Consider the following 19112-nt stretch of genomic DNA (forward strand, 5'->3'; position numbering starts at 1 on the left):
TTTTAGTGTGAGTTATTTGACTTTTGTTATTGAGCTTTAGATATTTATATAATTTGGATATTTACTCCTTATCAAATATAATATTTAGAAATGCTCATTTTCATTCTGTATCTTCTATAGGTCCTTTTTTCTGTAGTTGCCATAAAGATTACTTAAGATGGTTTATAGTTAGAGCAATCTATTTTAAACTGATAATTTCCATCATATACAAAAATGTTACTCCTTTCATTCCCTCTCACTTTACATTATCAGTTTTACAGATTATAAATTTTTATGCTTTGTCTCCATTAACATGGTTTTAGAGTTTTTTATGCTCTTATATTTTAAATTCTACACTAGAATTTAAAGTGATTTTTGCACCACAGAATTCGGTATTGGTCTAGATATTTACCTTCACCTAAATATTTTACAAGAGAGTTTTATATCTTCCTATAACTTTGTGTTGCTATCTAGGTCCTCTTGTTTCAACTTGAAGGACTCCCTTTAACAATTCTCGTAAGGCAGATCCAGTGTTGTTGAACTGTCCCACCCCCCATCCCCACCAGATTTTGTTTATCTGGGAAATTCTTTATAGCTCCTTCATTTCGAAGAACAATTTTGCCAGCTATCATATTCTTGGTTGGCAGTGTTTTTCTTTCAGCATTTCGAATATATCATATTCTACTGTCTTCTGGCTGTAATATTTCTCCTGAGAATTCATTGACAATCTCATAGGGGCTCTTTTTTATGTGATGAGTCACTTTTCTCTTGTTGCTTCCTAGATTTTCTCTTTGTCTTTGACTTCTGTTTATTTAATGTGTCTCAGTGGATGCTTTTTTAAGTTCATCTCAGAGTCCTTTTTGTTCTTGAATTTGGGTGTTTATTTCCTTCCTTGGTATTGGGAAATTTTCAGATATTATTTCTTCAAATATACTTTCTCCCCTTTTTCTCTTTCTTCTTTCTGGGACTCCCATAATGCATATATAAGTCCCTTAAAATTTCTCACTCTTAAAATTCTTTTTTCTTTTTCTTCTTCTAATTTTTGTTTTTAATTTCAAATGACCTGTCTTTAGGTTCATTGATCTTTTCCTTCTGCTTTAGTCTGCTATTGATTTCCTCTAGTGAATTTTTCAATACAGTTACTGTATTCTTCAAGTCCAGAAATATTGTCTAATTCTTTTATAGTTCCTCTTTGTTGATATTCTCATTTTGTTCATGCATAATTTTCTTTATTTCATTTTTGTCTATCTGTGTTCTCTCATAGCACATTGAGCTCCTTTGAGACAATTCTTTTGATTTTTTTTCAGGCATTTCATAAATTTTTGTTCCCTTAGGGTCAATTTCTGGAAATTTATTTTTTTCTTTGAATGGGCCATGTTTCCCTATGTTTTCATGTGCATTATTTTTATTATTATTTTGATATGATTTTTGCATTTTTTAAAATTTTATCTTATTTTTTCAGTGTTCCATAATTCATTATTTATGTACCACACCCAGTGCTCCATGCAATACGTGTTTTGTGTATTTGAAAAAACCGTAATCTTTCCTGGTCTTTACAGACTGGCTTTCTAGAGAACAGCTGCCAACATGGTTGGATATTCTGGAGGCTTCTCAAGCCTTTTCTGGAAATGCAGTCTCCAAATCTGTGCACATAATTTCTCAGTTAGTGAAATTTGTCAGTTTCTTTTTCAGGAGTTTATACTTTCTTGCCCCCTCTGGCGTCTGCCCACAGTACCTTGAAAGTTCTGTAGCACTGCTAGCTCTCTTCTGTGTTTGGTGGCTCCCACACATGTACAATATTCTGATTCCCTATCAGTGTTCCAAGTTAGGTGAGACAGAAACAAGTCCTTTGGGCTGCTCCACAAAGGGTGGAACACTGGATGTACAGTGCAGTCTTCTTTTTTTCTTTCCAAAAGAAAACCCACAAGTTGGGCTTTTTTTCCCTTTGCACCAGACTGTGTTGTCTTAGGAAAAAGTTATCATGGTTAAGATAAAATGGCTTTTCTTACCCATTTCAATGTGACTATTCTTGGCTTTGAACTTGCTTGGAATACTGCAACTTATTAACTGCTTCTTGGAGTTCTCATAAATATTCTTCAGACTTTATATTTTTGTTAAGTTTGTGTCTCAATAGGAGAATGAGGTCTGGAACTTCCTGTTCCACCTCACATGGTAAATATAACCACTTTCCTCAACACCTATACAACACTGCTCCTTCCCCATTAGTTGGTAGTATTACCTTTAATACATATTAACACACCTTAAATTCTTTTTTTTTTTAAAGATTTTATTTATTTATTTGACAGAGAGATAGAGATCACAAGTAGGCAGAGAGGCAGGCAGAGAGAGAGGGGGAAGCAGGCTCCCTGCTGAGCAGAGAGCCCGATGTGGGGCTCAATCCCAGGACACTGAAACCATGACCTGAGCCAAGGGCAGAGGCCTAACCCACTCAGTCACCCAGGCTCCCCAACACACCTTAAATTCTTACATAAAAAAGATTAGAGGAAATTCTGTATTGTTTCACTGATATTTCTGTCAATTATTTCCAAGTGCCAAACTGTTTTTGTGATTGTAGTATCATAGTATAATTTTAAATGTAGTAGGGCAAGATTATCCTCACATTATTTTTTATTCTAAAAATATTTTTATTCTCACTTCTTTTCTTTTAAAGACCTCGCTAACATTTAAAAAAAAGAAAACAGTTTTTTGTTTGTTTTTGCTTTTTTGCAACGACATTAAACCTAGAAAATAATTGCAAGGAATATCAGGCTTGATTACATCAGTCTTAAGAAATTCATGTAGATCTCTAAATATAGTTTTTAACCATTTCTTTTTAAGCTTTTAAAAAAATATTTTTATCTATTTATTTGACAGAGAGAGAGAGATCACAGGTAGGCAGAGAGGCAGGCAGAGAGAGAGGGGGAAGCAGGCTCCCCGCCAAGCAGAGAGGCGGACGCGGGACCCAATCCCAGGACCCTGAGATCATGACCCGAGCCGAAGGCAGAGGCTCAACCCACTGGGCCACCCAGGTGCCCCTCTAAGCTTTTTTTTTAAAATTAGAAAGGTAAATAAGGTATTTTTCTATTGTAGTTTTAAGAACAGCTCTTTAATTTCATAAAGAAAAGTCTTTTCCATATTCTATTTTATAACTGGAGAAATTCACCCAACTCTTCTTTCTTCAAGTATTTTTCAATTGATTTTTTGGGTTTTCTACATTAAACCAGGTTTTAGTCAAATAATGACAATAATTTCTTCATCTTTACTATAGTTTTGTGACTTTTATTTCTATTTCCATATCCCTGATGGGCCTGAAGTACTTGAGGAGTTGGGGCAATGCTCTATTTGTATTAAAATGATGAGCATTAGTGTAAGTTAAACATAGGCTGAAAACCTGGCTTTACTGCCTACTAATAATTTCTCTTAATCCTCCCTAAAGTGGAAGTTAAGTGGCAAACTGACCTCCCTAAGCCTCATTTTCCCAGTCTGTAAAATAGGAATAATAATAGTCCTTCATGTAAGGTTTTTTTTTTTTAAGATGAAGTTTTATTTATTCATTCATTCATTCATTCATTCATTCTTCATTCCAGTATAATTAACATATAATGTTATATTAGTTTCAGGTGTACATTACAGTGATTTAGAAATTCTGTACATTATTCAGTGCTCAAAGATCAAGCAGGTACTTATACAGAACATGTAATATAATAAATATTATTAATAAAGTTAAGTAAAAGGGGTGGCTGGAAGCATTCTTGCGTTTTTTTATTTTAATAAGAATAAATGTTATGTTTCACCATTAATTATAATGTTGAATGTAGACAACATAAATGTTACTTTGATCTATAGATCAGTGAAATATTTTCTAGTTACCTGAGCATGAAAGCCAAGACTGAAAGTATAATTCCTGGCTCCTTCCATTTGAAGAGGGAATTTAGCATTACTTTGTCTCTTCTTTCCTCTTTACACCTCAATCTCTGTTAGTTTATTCTAGAATTACAGACCTAGTTTATTATTATAAAAACACTTTCTCTTGGGGTGCCTGGGTGGCTCAGTGGGTTAAGCCTCTGCCTTCGGCTCGGGTCATGATCCCAGGGTCCTGGGATCGAGCCCCGTGTCGGGCTCTCTGCTCGGCAGGGAGCCTGCTTCCCCCTCTCTCTCTGCCTGCCTCTCTGCCTACTTGTGACCTCTCTCTGCCAAATAAATAAAATCCTTTAAAAAAAAATAAATAAATAAATAAAAAATAAAAAAAAAATAAAAAAACACTTTCTCTTAAGTGATCATTTTAGTTTTTGCTTTCATGTTTATAAATACCTTTCTGATTGATATTGACTGATAATTGGTATTTAAATAAAATTTGAAAGTGAAGACAGTAGATCTTTGTGTGCCTCTTAATGTTGTGGTTTGACACCTGATTACTCAAGTAAGAGATTTTTTAAAACACTAGATAATAAGCTAGGTGAGTTTTAACCCATTCTTCTAGGAAGATGACTTTTATGGGTTCAAAAAAAATTGTTAGTTTCTTTTTTGTAGCTGTGATTCTATTACTGTATATCACTGTGAAATAAATAATTAATAGAGGTCACACTTTTCCTTAAATTTTCTTTGCTTCCTCTGCTAACAAAATAGAATCTCCTTCATTTTCCAAGGTCATCCAGGAAAGGTACAATGCTATTTACAGAAAGTTGATTGAATCACATAGTTTCGACTTTCTTTTTGATGAGGCTATACAGTAGAATATTGCTGAATGGGAAGTTTTCTATTCCTTCTAGTAACTTTTTAGAAGTTTTGATGAATGAATTATAGAGGATGGCTTTACAAAAGCTTCGGTAATTTCTGTGTCCTCTAATCCATTTGAAATCACAGACTCTATTTGGATTATGTTCTATAGATGTTTGAGAGCTATCTGCTATCTTTGTGTTAACCTGAGGTGGAGATTTTCATTTTCATATGCAACTCATTTTGCAACTCATTATATCAGTATAAAAATAACCATTTGAAAACAGATTGTGTTAATTCAGTGCAATGCCTGCTCTTTTTAATGCTGAAAGACCTTAGGTATTTATCTTTACTGCCTTGACTTCTGAGCTTCTTATAAGATTATTTGGATAACTTTAGCATTAGATTTTAAGATAAAATACATATAATGAGTAATGAGATAATGGGAAAAATATTTGGCAGAAGGCTTAGGGAATCTTAGGCAGATTTTCAATTAATGCTTTATATATCATGAACAATTTTATGGAGACATAGCAGTGTAATACATATAGAAAATGTCTAATATTGGTATAGAGTGCTTTTGAATGGTATGATCTTCAATTTATTGTCATAGTAACCTATTAAATTATATCCTAGTCCTTAAAGTGTTGGCTTGGTTTTCAAAAAATTGTCTTGTTTATACTACAAACTCAGACACAGGGAAACTACTTTTTCAGAGCTTAATTTTGGAGGAAACTAATTACACAGGAGAAAGGAATGTAACATTGGAAGTGATACAAATCTATCTTCAGTTTAGTCTGTTCTTTTCCCTGAAACCTAGGGAACTATTTAGCATGCTAACTTCTACAGTGCTCTGCATAACACAGGTACTCTAGAAGCACTGAGTGCCTGAAATCTTTAATACTTACTTAAAAACTTAGGTGAAAATACTTATCATAATGAATATGTATTTGAAAGAAGTTTCAAATGTGGGGGTAGACAAAAGTAATTTGGGTGATTAAAATCTTAGAATTTTAAAAGAAACTCCTTTTTGTCCTGGAACCACAAAGCTAATATATATATATATATATATACACACACACACACACACACACACACACACACACACACACACATACACATACATATATATACACACACACACACATACATACATATATATACATATATACACACACACATACATACACAGTGGTTGTTGTTGTTTGAGAATTTTTTTTTTAAGATTTTATTTATTTGACACAGAGAGAGAGAGATTACAAGTAGGCAGAGAGGGGGGCAGAGAGAGAGAGGGAAGCAGGCTCCCTGTTGACCAGAGAGCCCAGATGTGGGGCTCGATTCCAGGACACTGAGATCATGACCTGAGCTGAAGGCAGAGGCTTAACCCACTGAGCCACCCAGGCGCCCCGTTGTTTTGAGAATTTAAAGGGATATTGTAAGCATTATACTCAGGACTATACCAGTAAAGAATATTTCTGCTGAAAATGATTGAAATCCAATTCAAATTAGCTTAAACAAACAAATAAATAAAAGGATCGTGTGACTTTGATAAAGGGGAAGGATAGACAGGGGTGGGTCCTTAGCTCACATAAATCATATATGTGTATCTTAAATCACATAAATGTATCTTGTTAATCTTGCTCCCCCAAGGCTCAGCTTCATTCCTTCCTACCACAGTCCAGTTTCTTCTGAGTTTGGGGACATGACACAGGTTCTTCCACAGTTCACCTTGCTTTTCAATGTCAATGGTTAGGAGTGGGTTTACATGTCCCCACGTCAGCAATATACAATCTTCAAAAGGATTTTTTCTCCATTGTTGGAGCAGTGTCCATGCTTATAGCTATGGGGTGGAGGGATTTAGATTGGTAACCCTAGCTGAACTACATAGTTGGAGCAAGGGAAGTATAGTAGTCCCAGGAGGACCAAGGAGGTAGAAACATAGGGAAGACAAAGCAGCCAGATTAAGGAGTGATATAAAGTGCCACTGAAAAATGAATGTAAAATTGATGTCAAATTTCTGTTTCAGCAAAAATCACAAAGTTTGGGAGTCCTTGAGTTAATGAAATGGGGATGATGAATGACTTCATTAGAAGGGAGGAGAAGGAAAAGGAGAAACCCCAACACTTCATAATTCACTTCATAATTCAGGATTTGGCCAAAAAGGAAGGACAAGAGAATATATCTGTCATAGACAGAATAACGGTACTCAAAGATGTTTATGTTCAAAAGCTTGCAACACGTGAATATGTTTCTTACATTGCAAAAAGGACTTTGCATTTGTTAATCTAACTTATATCAATAGCTACAAACACAACACTAGTAATACCAATGTCTAATTCTATTTTCCCAGTTCCCACTTTCTTACAGTTGAAGGAATAGAGTCAGGTGTTTCTATTCCCTTCACTGATTCCTTCAACAAGGTTTATTGCACATGTTTTGTCCCAGGCACTGGCTGAGTGCTGGAGGCAAAAAAGTTGTTATAGCACATACTTTTCCTTCCAGATGTGTCCAAGCTAAGGATGGGAATAGACACATAAACAAATCATCTCATTAGACTTGGCAGGCTGAAGGCTGACTTAAGGCCATAAATGAAAAGGCAGCAGTTATTTGTTTTCATTGTCTTGGATAATATTTTCAACATGTTGAGGAGGAGGTCATTGAAAGAACATGACCACCAGTTGACCCGCAAGCTGGACCCAGGCAACTGGAGGCTCCTCTTCCACTCCCTGTCCTTGGAATGTATGTTCTGCCCACTCTCCCCACAGTGGAAGCTATTTTCAAGGATGAAGCACTGAGGGAGCAGTGTGTTGTTGAGACCATCAGTACATTATATTTGAGTGAACCCAGCTAAGACCTCTTCACAGACTTTTAAGATTCTTGTGACTAGGTGAAGAGGTCTTTTCTTTTTGCAGCTGCCCAAGACAAGCCCTGTGTGTAAGTTCCCTTGCTTATTAAACCTGCCACCCACCAATCTGGAGTAGCCTCTTTCTTTGGTCTTTCCTTGCCCTCTGTGTACTGGGGATAGTTTCAGATTTCAATCAGGAAGCTCCTGTGGTTTTGAACCAACAATGGGAAAGGCAGCCAGGAGACTGAAGAAATGGGTCTTGAGACAAAGGTGTCTTTAGGGGAGATTTTGCATTGGTTATCCATCTCTGTGTGGGGAGAAGTGGCCCATATTTAGATGCTTGTGGACTGCCGCATAAATACGGGAACACCCTGAAAAAGCTGTATGGTTTGGGACATTTGTTTGAAGACCCACACTTAGCACACTGTGGCAGAGAAGGGAAATGATTGGCTGCCACAATAAGCTCACCTCTACAGTGGGCAATTAGGCTGGCTGCCCACTGATCCCAATTATGGACTAAAGCTCAAGTTAAAAGTTGGCAGAAGAGCTGAGGTTAAAGAAGTATATGCAGGTGTCCACTACTCTGCCACTTCAGGACTGGCAGACAAAGTGGAAAAGCATGTTGATAAGATGGAGGCCTTAAGGTACCATTTTGCAAAGCTGAGATGGGGCACAAGCTGCTGAGAATTAAGGTCTGAGTGCTTATGACACAGCCTGATTGGACACTAAGAGGTAGGGGCATAGGATAAACTATCCAAGGGCTACATTGAAGAAGTGTTGTACTCTCTGCCCATAGTGCTTTCAGAAATCCAGTATGGATAGTAAAAACAAAAACAAAAAAAACAGACAAGACAAACAAACAAAAAAACCCAGATGGGTTATGGCAGATGTTTGTGAACTACTGAGAATTGGACAAGGTAGTGCTGTGCCCAACACTGCATTTATCTTAGATACCTGGACTACAGTCCTGGGAGTGTATCATGCTGTAATGGACTGAGGAAATGCTTTTTTCAGTATAACCCTGGCCATTGAGTCACAAAATTATTTTGCCTCCATATGGAAGGGGCAATAGTAGACTTTTCAAGTGCTTTTCCAAATCTATCTGCATGGTCCCACAATATGTCATGGGATGTTGCTGGAGATCTGCCCTGTTCTTCCGTGGATTAGTAAAATGCATCTATTACATGGATGATGACATCATGTTAAGATGTGAAAACTTGCCTCTGCTGTAGGACATTCTACAGATTTTGCTGGAACATCTTCAAGGAGAGGATGACTGGTGAATGATGAACCCACAGAAAATTTAAGGCTCAGGAACTGCTATAAAGTTTTTCAGAACTGTATTGTGGGATAAGTCCCATTGTCCCAGAGGCTATGATTAATAAGATATGAGCCTATTCTATTCCTAAGAACCTGAAAAAGGTGTAAGATTTTGTATGGATTTGGGGGTTTGGGAAGACTTTTATTTCCCACCTGGCACAGTGCTTCTGTTCTTTAAACAGCATGGTAAAGAAAGGGCACCTATGAGACTGGGGATCAGAGCACCAAGCTGCCTTTGAGAAGACAGAAGTATTAATGATTAAAGAGATTAAAGCTATGGGCCATCTCTCAAGCATGGCTACCATTTGAATTAGATGTCTGTGACTCCAGAAGGTATCGGTTGGGTGTTATGGCAGAGGTAACAGGAGGAGAGAGTGTCCCTAGGATTTTGGTCCCAGTTCTGACGGGAACAGAAACCAGATAGACCTCCATAGAGCAACAGCTCCTAGGAGCATACACAGTACTCCCAGGTTGAGCCTCTGATGAAGGAAAAGCCTATCATGGTAAGAAATCCCCTTCATCTCAAGGGGTGAGTGGAGAGTATGTCCCACCCCTTGCAAATATGCCTGCGAATACCCAGTCTGCTAACCCACTGTCTAGAAATATGGCTGCTGCTAGGCCCAGTAGAGTATATAGATCCTCCAAGTGCCTCCACCCCTATTCTTGTGGTGGTCTATAAAGACGGAGTGGGGAAAGTTCCTGCTAATGCCTGGTATACTGATGGACGACCCACCCACATGGACTGCAGTCACTCTTCAGCCCAACACTGACACCATCTGGATGGAAACAGGAACAAGCCCAGCAGCCAGTGGGCTAAAGGAATAGCAGTTTGGGGGGTTATCACTCATGATCCCTGGCCATTAAGCCTTTGCACAAACAGTTGGATTATTATAAAGGGATTAACCCTATGGCATGGACAATGGGAAGCCCAGAAGTGGGTGATCATGAGTAAGCCCTTGTAGGACCAGGTTAGGTAGAAGACATTTGGGCTCTTCTACAGGAGCCTGAGGTAGTCTTCATGGTCATTACCTTATGACTCAAGGAAATGATAGCCCCTGGCAATCAGGAAACTGATGCTCTAGCTTAGGGTATGAACTTTAGCAACTGACCCTTTAGTAGATACAGCAGATTGCCTCAGAGAAAGAGCAGCCACTGTATCCAGTGGGATTGCCTATTGTCATGGATGTCAGATTACCCTTAAAATGTAGCAACTTGGTTAATGCAGTAACAGCACATCCTGTATGTTCTGAATAATGCCTAAGGCAATTGCCAAAAGAGTCTGGAGCCATCCATAGAAGTTCCCATTCAATGAGGGATTGGAAAATTGATTATATTTGCCCCTTCCTCCAAGTGAAGGTTCTAAATATGCCTTGGTTTGTGAGGACACTGTGTTTAGCCTAATCCAAGCTTTCCCCCATTGCTGTGCAAACCAGGTTGCCACTATTAGGGGATTAGAGAAACTCAGTGGATACCCTCACCAAATAGTGATCAGGAGTCACATTTCCAAGGTCATGATGTGGAATGTGATATTGAATGGAGGGTCAACCCCCAAGTAGCAGAGTTGGTAGAAAGGAATAATGGAGTACTAAAGCAGAAATTAAATTACTAACAGGTAAAACCACTTTGGCTGGGTGGATTAAAGTACTGTCCCAGGCTTTAAAACATTTGAATGATCAACTACATGGTCTATTACCCTATCTGCATGACTGCGGATTCTTATGGAGACACCTAATGCTACAGATGTTGTGGGAGATAGCTATTACCCTGACTCTCACCAAGGATCAGTTTGCTATGTTGCTGAGGGCAACGAGCCCCATCACACTTGGGAAAGATGTATTCTATTGGAATTGGGACTGGGATGGCCTACCAGGATGAATGAGTTACTTTGCACTTTTGGGTGAGGAGGAACTACGTAAGCTTAACTGAGACCCTATTGTCCTGCTGCAAGGTGAATCTCTTAAACACACTATATTGGAATGAAATACATACTGCTGAAAGAAAGAAAAAGGTGGGAATCCTGGGTTGGTACATCCTGCTTCTAGTCCATCTCTTCTCATCTGGCAATGCTGCCTTCTGGCATGGTAAACACAACCAGTTCAAACTCTTGAAGCTGCAGCCACGTTAACACCTAATGATCAAAGCACAGGTGTAATTCTTATACAAGGTGGATATTTTCCCATACAATTTCCTAGTAAATATCTGTCTTTTCAAACTTGGACTTCTACTGTTCTGATGTCTGGTCACAGATGGGCACTTTGATGGAAATATCTTTCTACAGTGGTCCCACTGATATGCTTGACAATAGAACCAGTCCAACTTTTGGGTAACTGGGCAGCTGCCACTCTCTAGCTTATCCGAATTACTATGGTAGGTATCACCACTCCAGAAAGGGGATTGGAAGGCCTTAAAGCAGTATACTAAGGAATAATGACCTAGTACTCTTACGCTTAATTCTTCTGATGTTCTTTTCTTCTGGGTGTTCTTCTTCTTCTTCTTCCTTTTTTTTTGCATTCAAACTGCACAGGCAGCCCATCAAAGTGTTGACCAGAAGGGCCTAAAAATACCACCATCAAAGCAATGGATGGCTGGGGGCTTTTGGGTGATGTAATCAGTTTAGTGGCCAACTCTTACTTTTGGCTCAGGTCATGATCTCAGGGTTGTGGGATTGAGCCCCGTGTTGGGCACAGCACTCAGTAGTCTGCTTAAGTTTCTCTCTCCTTATCCCTCTGCCCCTCCCCCACCTCTCTCTCTCTCAAATAAATAAATCTTTTAAAAAAACCCAAAAGCCATGGATGTGCTCAAATTTGGGATGGGTTCATTTGAGCACTCAGGCACCCCCCCTATATTAGGAAGAGAAATATCACTCTAAACAGAAAAAAACCAATTGTACCAGGGACATGGGATGGATATTACCAAAGTTGCATAGTCACTGTTATATTATATGTGCTGCCAAAGCGAGCACTAGTCACTGTTATATTAAAGGATAGGGACTGGTTTGGCACTAATGGGTTTGACACTGACTGGTCATACAGTACAGGTATTTTTGGATAGCCCGCAATGGGATCCAGCCGGTGTATAGCACAATCTCTGTGACTTCTACCTTAGTGGTTGGGCTGCGCATCCTGGAGTTTCCTTGGCCACAGAAGAGAATCCACTCCATAGAAACAAAAATTACCAACCTCTGTTTCCTCCAGGCATATTCTGTTTTCCACCAGTATGATGGTTTGGCCACCATCTTTGTTCTCTCCATTGGCCTGGAAGATGTTATAGGACACACAGAAGTTTTTATTAAATTCCCCCACAAGCATTAAGTGATGATTGGCAAAGCCTGTTTTTACTGAACACTTAACTCTCTGTAATGAAAAAGCTTGTCTTCTGAAATAGAATGGACATTATTACTGCCTCCCAAGGAGGGACCTGTGCCATTATCCAAACAATGTTATGTTTGTATCTGATGAGTCTGCTAAAATGTATCATCTTTATTAAATCACGTGAGGACACCCCAGTCTGGGGGGGGCTTAGTAAATCAGTGATTTGGATCATGGGACTTGAGGCAGAAAAACTTAACTTATTTTGGGAACCATTATCTTGATGCCAGTCTTCCCTGGCATGTGCCTATATTGCTGCTGTGGTACCTGCCTCCAGTGCACCCAGCAGCCCCCAAATGAGCCGCCTCCCTGATAGGGGAAAGCCTTGCTGACTCCTCTGGGTTCATTGCAGAAGGGGAGGCACTGGGTTGTAAGAGGCGCCACAGCGGTGCCCTGTTTGAGGAGGTCACTGAGAGGTCATGGCCTCTGGCTGACCCCCCCCCCCCCAAGGTGCATCCGGGCACTCAGAGGTCCCTCCGCCACACCCTGTCCTTGGAATGTCCCTTCCTCGCACCATTTCCGCCGCAGGAGCTGGTTTCCAGGCGCCGCCTCAAGGGAGCCATGTGCTGGGGAGACTTTGGGGTTCCTGTGACTGAGTGCAGGGGAGGCATCCGCATCAACTTCAGACCGTGGCGTTGTCTGCGGTGATCCGCGTGGCTGGCGGCGCCCAGAATCCGCCTGTTGTGTAAGTTCCCTGGCTGCATTCAACCGCCCCCTAACCACTGGGGGGGGGGGTGCGGGGGGGGCTGCCTGCCCCGCCCATGCCCCCCTGCCCGCAGTGTGCAGGTGCTGGTTTCATAGTGACCCAGGAGGCTCCCGAGGTTTTGAACCAGAAGTGTGTCAGAGGAGGAGAAGACGGTGGAAGTGTAGTATCCGAGAGCATTGCTTAGATGGAAGAGACCGCCGCCGATCCAGGTGTGAGACTAAACAGAACTGAATGGACAAGTAGACATAATCATAAATCTTGGTTGGCCTCAGAAAGTCCAGCTTTTCTACGTCGGCCGTGTCACTTCTGACAGCAGCCCCTTTCCCGAACAGAAGTGTCACCCTGCATCCGTACTCCCAAAGGGCCCTAAGTCCTCTGTTAACAGCTCTCGTTCTACTGGCTATCAGCTATTTATCTTTGTCCCCACGTGACTAGAAATATTTGAGGGAAAGTAAGTGCCTTATTCATCTGTATTTCCAGCGCCCTACACAGTCTTGGAAGTTAGTATATACTTAATCAGTTCTTAGATTGAGGAATTAACTGAGAAAGAAAGATGTCATGATTAAGATAACTTGAACTCTTAGGGATGTGATTATATGTAATATAGCTCTAGCTATAATAAGGAGACCCTAAATTTTAATGGCTTCCCAGAATGAAAAATTATTTGTGGCCCAGGTAGCCCAAATTAAGTGTTTTTGATTGTCAAGGGGTTTTCTTCTGAAGAGTGATTTTGGAACCATGACTCCTTCCATCTTTTGTCTCCATAATCTTCAGGGTAAAGCAAGGGGTTACAGAGAGTGAGAGGAACAAAGGGTTGCGCTCACAGTTTTTATGGGCCAGGTGTGAAACTGGGATATGTTTCCTTTACTTGTAATCCATTGCATGTAACATAACAGCATTGATACTGTCTACAACTACCTGCAATAGAGTCTGGAAATGTGATGTAGCTCTGTGTCCAAAAGCATTCTCTCCTACAATGCCACATAAGAAACAAATATGAAAAACAATGAGATTATCAGCAACCATGGCAATTTATTTAACACCAGTTATGCATATGCCCCTATTCTTAGGGCCTTGTAAACTGATTTGCGATCTACTTTGGCATGGAAAAAAAAAGGAGAACAAAGAAATTAAATATCCTGCATAGAAGCTGAAAATAATTGAAAGGAAAATAATAATAATGGTAATGGTGACAACATATTTAATGCTCACTCATTCATTTTAAGTGTTATTATTATGGAATTATTTTCTTTAGGTATGCCTTTCAGAGACATATTTGTCCTAACAGTGAAAAGAATTATCTAAAGTGTTTTGTTTTTGTTTTTTTTTTGGTCAGCTATTCCAAACAAATTGTTTAGTTGCCAAAAGGAATTTCATTTTATTACAAGTTAACAGTTTTGCATTAAACTGATTCAAACATTTTAGTACTTTTTCTCTTTTGATATTTATATCTTAAAGCAAATTAATAGATATTTATGAATCCCATTAATAACAAGATGAATGTTTCATTTTATTATTGACTCTCACTGTACTTTTTAATCCCCAAGTAATACATTTTTATAGAGAATATAGAAACTATTAATACAAATATGAACATTATCCCAATGCCATCACTCAAAGAAAGCCATTTTAGAGAATTGGGCTATATCCTTCCAGAATTTTTCTGTGACTATAATATGTTGATTTTTCATTTTGTTTTGTTTTAGCATAGTTTTACAAAAATAAGATCATTTTGTAATCTGTTTTTCTTAGTCGATGTTGTATCATAAACATAATCACATATCTTTCTGCATTAACAACCTTGTAGTATTTCATAATATGATAAATCAAAATTTATTAAGCCAGTCCCTCAATACAACAATTAGATTACTTCCAGTTATTCATTACTATAAATAAGCTGGAATGCGGGGTGCCTGGGTAGCTCAGATGGTTAAGCGTCTGCCTTTGGCTCAGGTCATAATCTCCAGACCCTGGGATCCAGCCACACATTGGGCTCCCGGCTCAGTGGGGAGTCTGCTTCTCTCTCCCCCTCTGCCTCTCCCCTATATCATGTTCTGTCTCTCTTTGTATCTTTCTGTCTCAAAAGAATAAATAGAATCTTTTTAAAAAAAAAAGCTGGAATGAACATCTTTTTACTTGGATCTTTGCCAGTCTTACTGGACTATGCCTAACATGTCAAAAACACTAGTTCCCAAGTTTTAGTATGCATAGGAATACTATGCATACTGAGGCCTTATTCAGACTTCCAGATCGTAGTTATAGAGATTATAGAGTTATAGAGTTATAGTTATTATATAGTTATAGAGTTATAGAGTTATAGTTATTCATCCTGAGGACTTATTCAGACTTCCAGATCCTAGTTATAGAGATTCTGATTAGGCAGATCTGGAATAAGGCCTGGGAATCTGAATTTCAGCAAGCACCATCTGTGATTACTGTACAGGGAGTTTGGGCATCACATTTTGAGAAATGATGGCTTAGATATATTAATATCTAATTAATATCTATAAATAATATCTTATCCCTCCAACCTTTGCAAAAATACCATTTTCCAGCAATAAGATACGTGTGTCCTAGTGGTCAGTTTTACATTTCTTTACAAAATAAGGCCATTTAACCTCCTGCCTTCTACCAGTTGTTCTATATATCTTTGAAATATCATTGATATACGCTGATCTGGAATTTTTAAAGATCCATTTGTCATACTGTTTTTTTAAATGGAAATGTTAGGATATAGATATATACTGTTCTGTCATTTTTATTGTCAAGATAAAAATACTACACTTTATTTTTAATAGAGGTTCTCTCAAAAGAGGTTACCTCTCGAAGTGGTTTTATCTAAAAGAGAATGTCACAAACATTGAGTCTTTCATCAGATTGCTTGGGTTATATAAAGCATTTTTGCAGTAACAATGCTATTGTCAGAGTGGGCAGCTCAACGCTTATAAAAATACATTAGCTTTGGCCAGTTGCATTCAGTGTTCAGCTCTGCTAGACTCTTCCTTTGTTCTTCTTTTCCACGTTCATACCGGAGAAGGATATCTATACACTTCAGTTATTAATTGCTCTTGAGAAACATGTAAGGCAAATTATGACCTGTTAGCAACCCCAGAATGTGGGTTCAGTTTGCACTTAAGTCCTTAGATGAAGACATAGAACTTCACAAACACACAGAGGCTCACTTTCTCAATCTAAAGGCCAAGAATATTATATTTATTACCTTTTCATTTTCTGTATTTGCCATCTCTCTATACATTGATTTTACCATTGGCTATCATAAAATCAGAGTATTCAAAACTGAAAATGGTCTTAAGGTTCATTTTGTACAACCTCTCAATTTTATGTCTAAAGAAACTAAAGCCCAGAAAGGTTCAATGACCTCTTAATACCATAAAAGTAATTAGCCTGGAAACTCAGTCTCCTGATTTAACCAACAAGGATTATCATTAATTTTTAGTGTTTATCTCCTGATTTCAGTTCTGTTGTTATTTTAATGAAAATGTGAAGCTTATTAAGTTTTGGTCAATTAGTACATGTTCTCTTCTAGTAATCTGCACCCTACCATACTATACCTGTTAGAGGTAGTAAAACACAGTTGTTATTAGCTCCACCTTTAACTAAAAGAAAATTGGTTTTGGATCTTGACCTGAAGGTGTATTCAGCCATCCTAGTTTGGGCCTGGGTGATTTCCGCAGACATGGAAATTTCAGTGCTAAGATCAGAGAGTCCTAGGCAAACTGGAGGGGTTACCCTACCAATCATGTGGCTTTTTCTGTGAGTTGTTGTTTTTTTTCTCTCTTAGATACTACATGTAAGTGAGATCATACAGAATTTGTTTTTTTCTGACTTATCTAACTTAGCATAATGCTCTCAAGGTCCATCCATGTTGTTGCAAATGTCAGGATTGGCTCCTTTTGAAGCTATTATTATTAATGTTTACAAATCAAGAAGATTCCTCAGAGTGTAGATTTTCAGAATCTGGATCTTCATATGTAGGATTTGAAATAAATGAACTTTGACTTTAGCTTAGACATGTTCTTTACCTTTTGTGCCCTTATTTTATTCTATTTATCCATAAAATTGGATAATAAAATGAAAGGCTGAGTAGAGTACACCACTGCATATCCTTTTACATTTTTCAAAATATAAACCAGAAAAAGACAAATTTTCTCTGTGGAATTGATAAAGATGAATGAAGTATCAAAGGCAGCATTGTGCTGTGAAAATACAAAGGAAATTAACCTGGATTATTATAATAGTAGCTGCCATTTTGTTGAGTACAAACTGTGCCAGATATTGGTGCTTTAAATAATACCTATCTCTGTTCCAGAAAATAAACTTCAGAGGTAAAAATTATTATCCTAAATGTTCAAATGGAGAACCAACCTTACTTGTCAAAGATGGTAGTATAATAAGGAGTTCAATAGAAATTCTAAGCTAGGCTCCCCAAAGTCAGTTTTTAACTTATAGTGAACAGGCTTGTTTTGGGAAAAGTACTTTGCTGCTCTGGACTAGTTTCTTTATCTCTAAAACTCAGAAGGAAATGAACTTGTTACTTATGATTGTTTATTACATTGTAGGTAATAAGAAATGCAGTTTCTTATGTTTCTAATAAAGAAACAGAAAACTCAGAGAAATAAAGCAGCACTCTTAAGAACACAGCTAAAAGACAACATAAAGACTAAAGCATAGCGTATTACCTGGTAACATTTGGTGAGTCTATCATTCTGAAGATGTGGAGATAATAAACATTGTTAGATTAGACTTTCCAACCACTGGGAAATAATAATTGTTGCTGTAACAGTATGTTTTTTCCAACTAACATCAAAATATTAAATTTTCTACTTTATTCTAGACTTGGTTTACCTTGCATGTGGGTAATAAAGATCTAATTTGAAGAATTCAACTATGATTTTAACATAATTCTCCGGGGGGCTCAGCTTTCCTTTTCATGTCCTTTTTTTTTTTTTAATTCCCCTTACAAAGTCTTACTGTAAAAGTTTGCAAAGCATACTCATCCAAGTTACACATACCATATGAAAATGTGTTACAAATGTGGTCCTAAGTATGGAGAAAAAGAATGGGACTCATTTTCTCCCTCATTCTTCATAGGCATGTAGGTATAAGTATGTCGTACATCAATATATATATATGAATTTTTTGTAAGTCATTTTATAGAAGGTAGAAAAATATTTTGACTTGCCCTTGATTTTATAGAATTCATACACAAAGCTCACAAATTCTAAAATTATTGGAGATGTCAGTTAACTGTAACAACTAAGCCATATTTAAATATACTGGTGAACAAATTTACCATTTAAAAAATAAATCTAGATTTCAGTTATTCTAATCTCATCACCAAATATTGTTCTGTTAGTGTTGTTGCTTCATAGTTAGCATTTTTCATATATACTTTTCCCTTAATTTCTTTCTCCAGAAATATAGAGCTATCATGTATTGATCAATGCAATTCTATTGAGAACTGTACTTTCTTCAACTATTGCCTTAGGCCTCTGAGGAAACACTGCATTCCAGTAATGAAGAGGAAGACCCTTTCCGAGGAATGGAACCCTATCTTGTACGGAGACTTTCTTGTCGCAATGTTCAGCTTCCCCCTCTTGCCTTCAGACAGTTGGAACAAGCAGACTTGAAAAGTGAATCAGAGAACATTCCAAGACCGACCAGCCTCCCCCTGAAGATTCTACCATTGATTGCTATCACTTCTGCAGACTCCAGTGGGTGAGTGCCTTTCGGCGATGTTTTTCCCTTTCGTACGTATTTTGGATGGTGATTGTTATCTTTGGTCTTTCTAGATTCTAGATCTAGAGATTTTGTGGCTCATTGCTTGATTTGAGTGGGAGGAAAATGGGGTTTCTAGAGTCCAAAGAAAAAAGGGTAAATTTTCCTCAGGTAATATCTCTCTCTCTGTAGGGGAAACTGTTTTAGTCAAACCATTTTACACAGAGGAGTTGAAAATGTATTGGTAAATGATCATAAGCATCTCGGAAAGGAGACTTGGACTTAGAAAATTAATATTGGTTATATGTTATTTAATGAAAATTTATTAACAAATGAGAACTGATGGACAAATTACCACATAGGCATACATGTCTGGAAACAATAGGCAATGTTCATTGATGCAAAACAAATTTGGAATCAAGAATAGATTGTCCTGTAA

The 19112-nt window shown here is 38.0% G+C and overlaps 1 protein-coding gene across 1 annotated transcript in view; it reads left to right on the forward strand.

Annotated features, from left to right (window-relative positions):
* PDE4D (phosphodiesterase 4D) overlaps positions 1–19112 on the forward strand; it is a gene marked incomplete at its 5' end in the record, with an annotated part of 1452651 nt that overhangs the window by 483801 nt on the left and 949738 nt on the right. Inside the window, one exon of the mRNA XM_080803360.1 lies at positions 18444–18673. Coding sequence (XP_080659486.1) covers positions 18444–18673 — 230 coding nt within the window. The remainder of the gene's footprint in view (positions 1–18443; positions 18674–19112) is intronic.

This window comes from Martes martes, assembly GCF_963455335.1.
Source record: "Martes martes genome assembly, chromosome: 5".
Classification (NCBI taxonomy): domain Eukaryota; kingdom Metazoa; phylum Chordata; class Mammalia; order Carnivora; family Mustelidae; genus Martes; species Martes martes.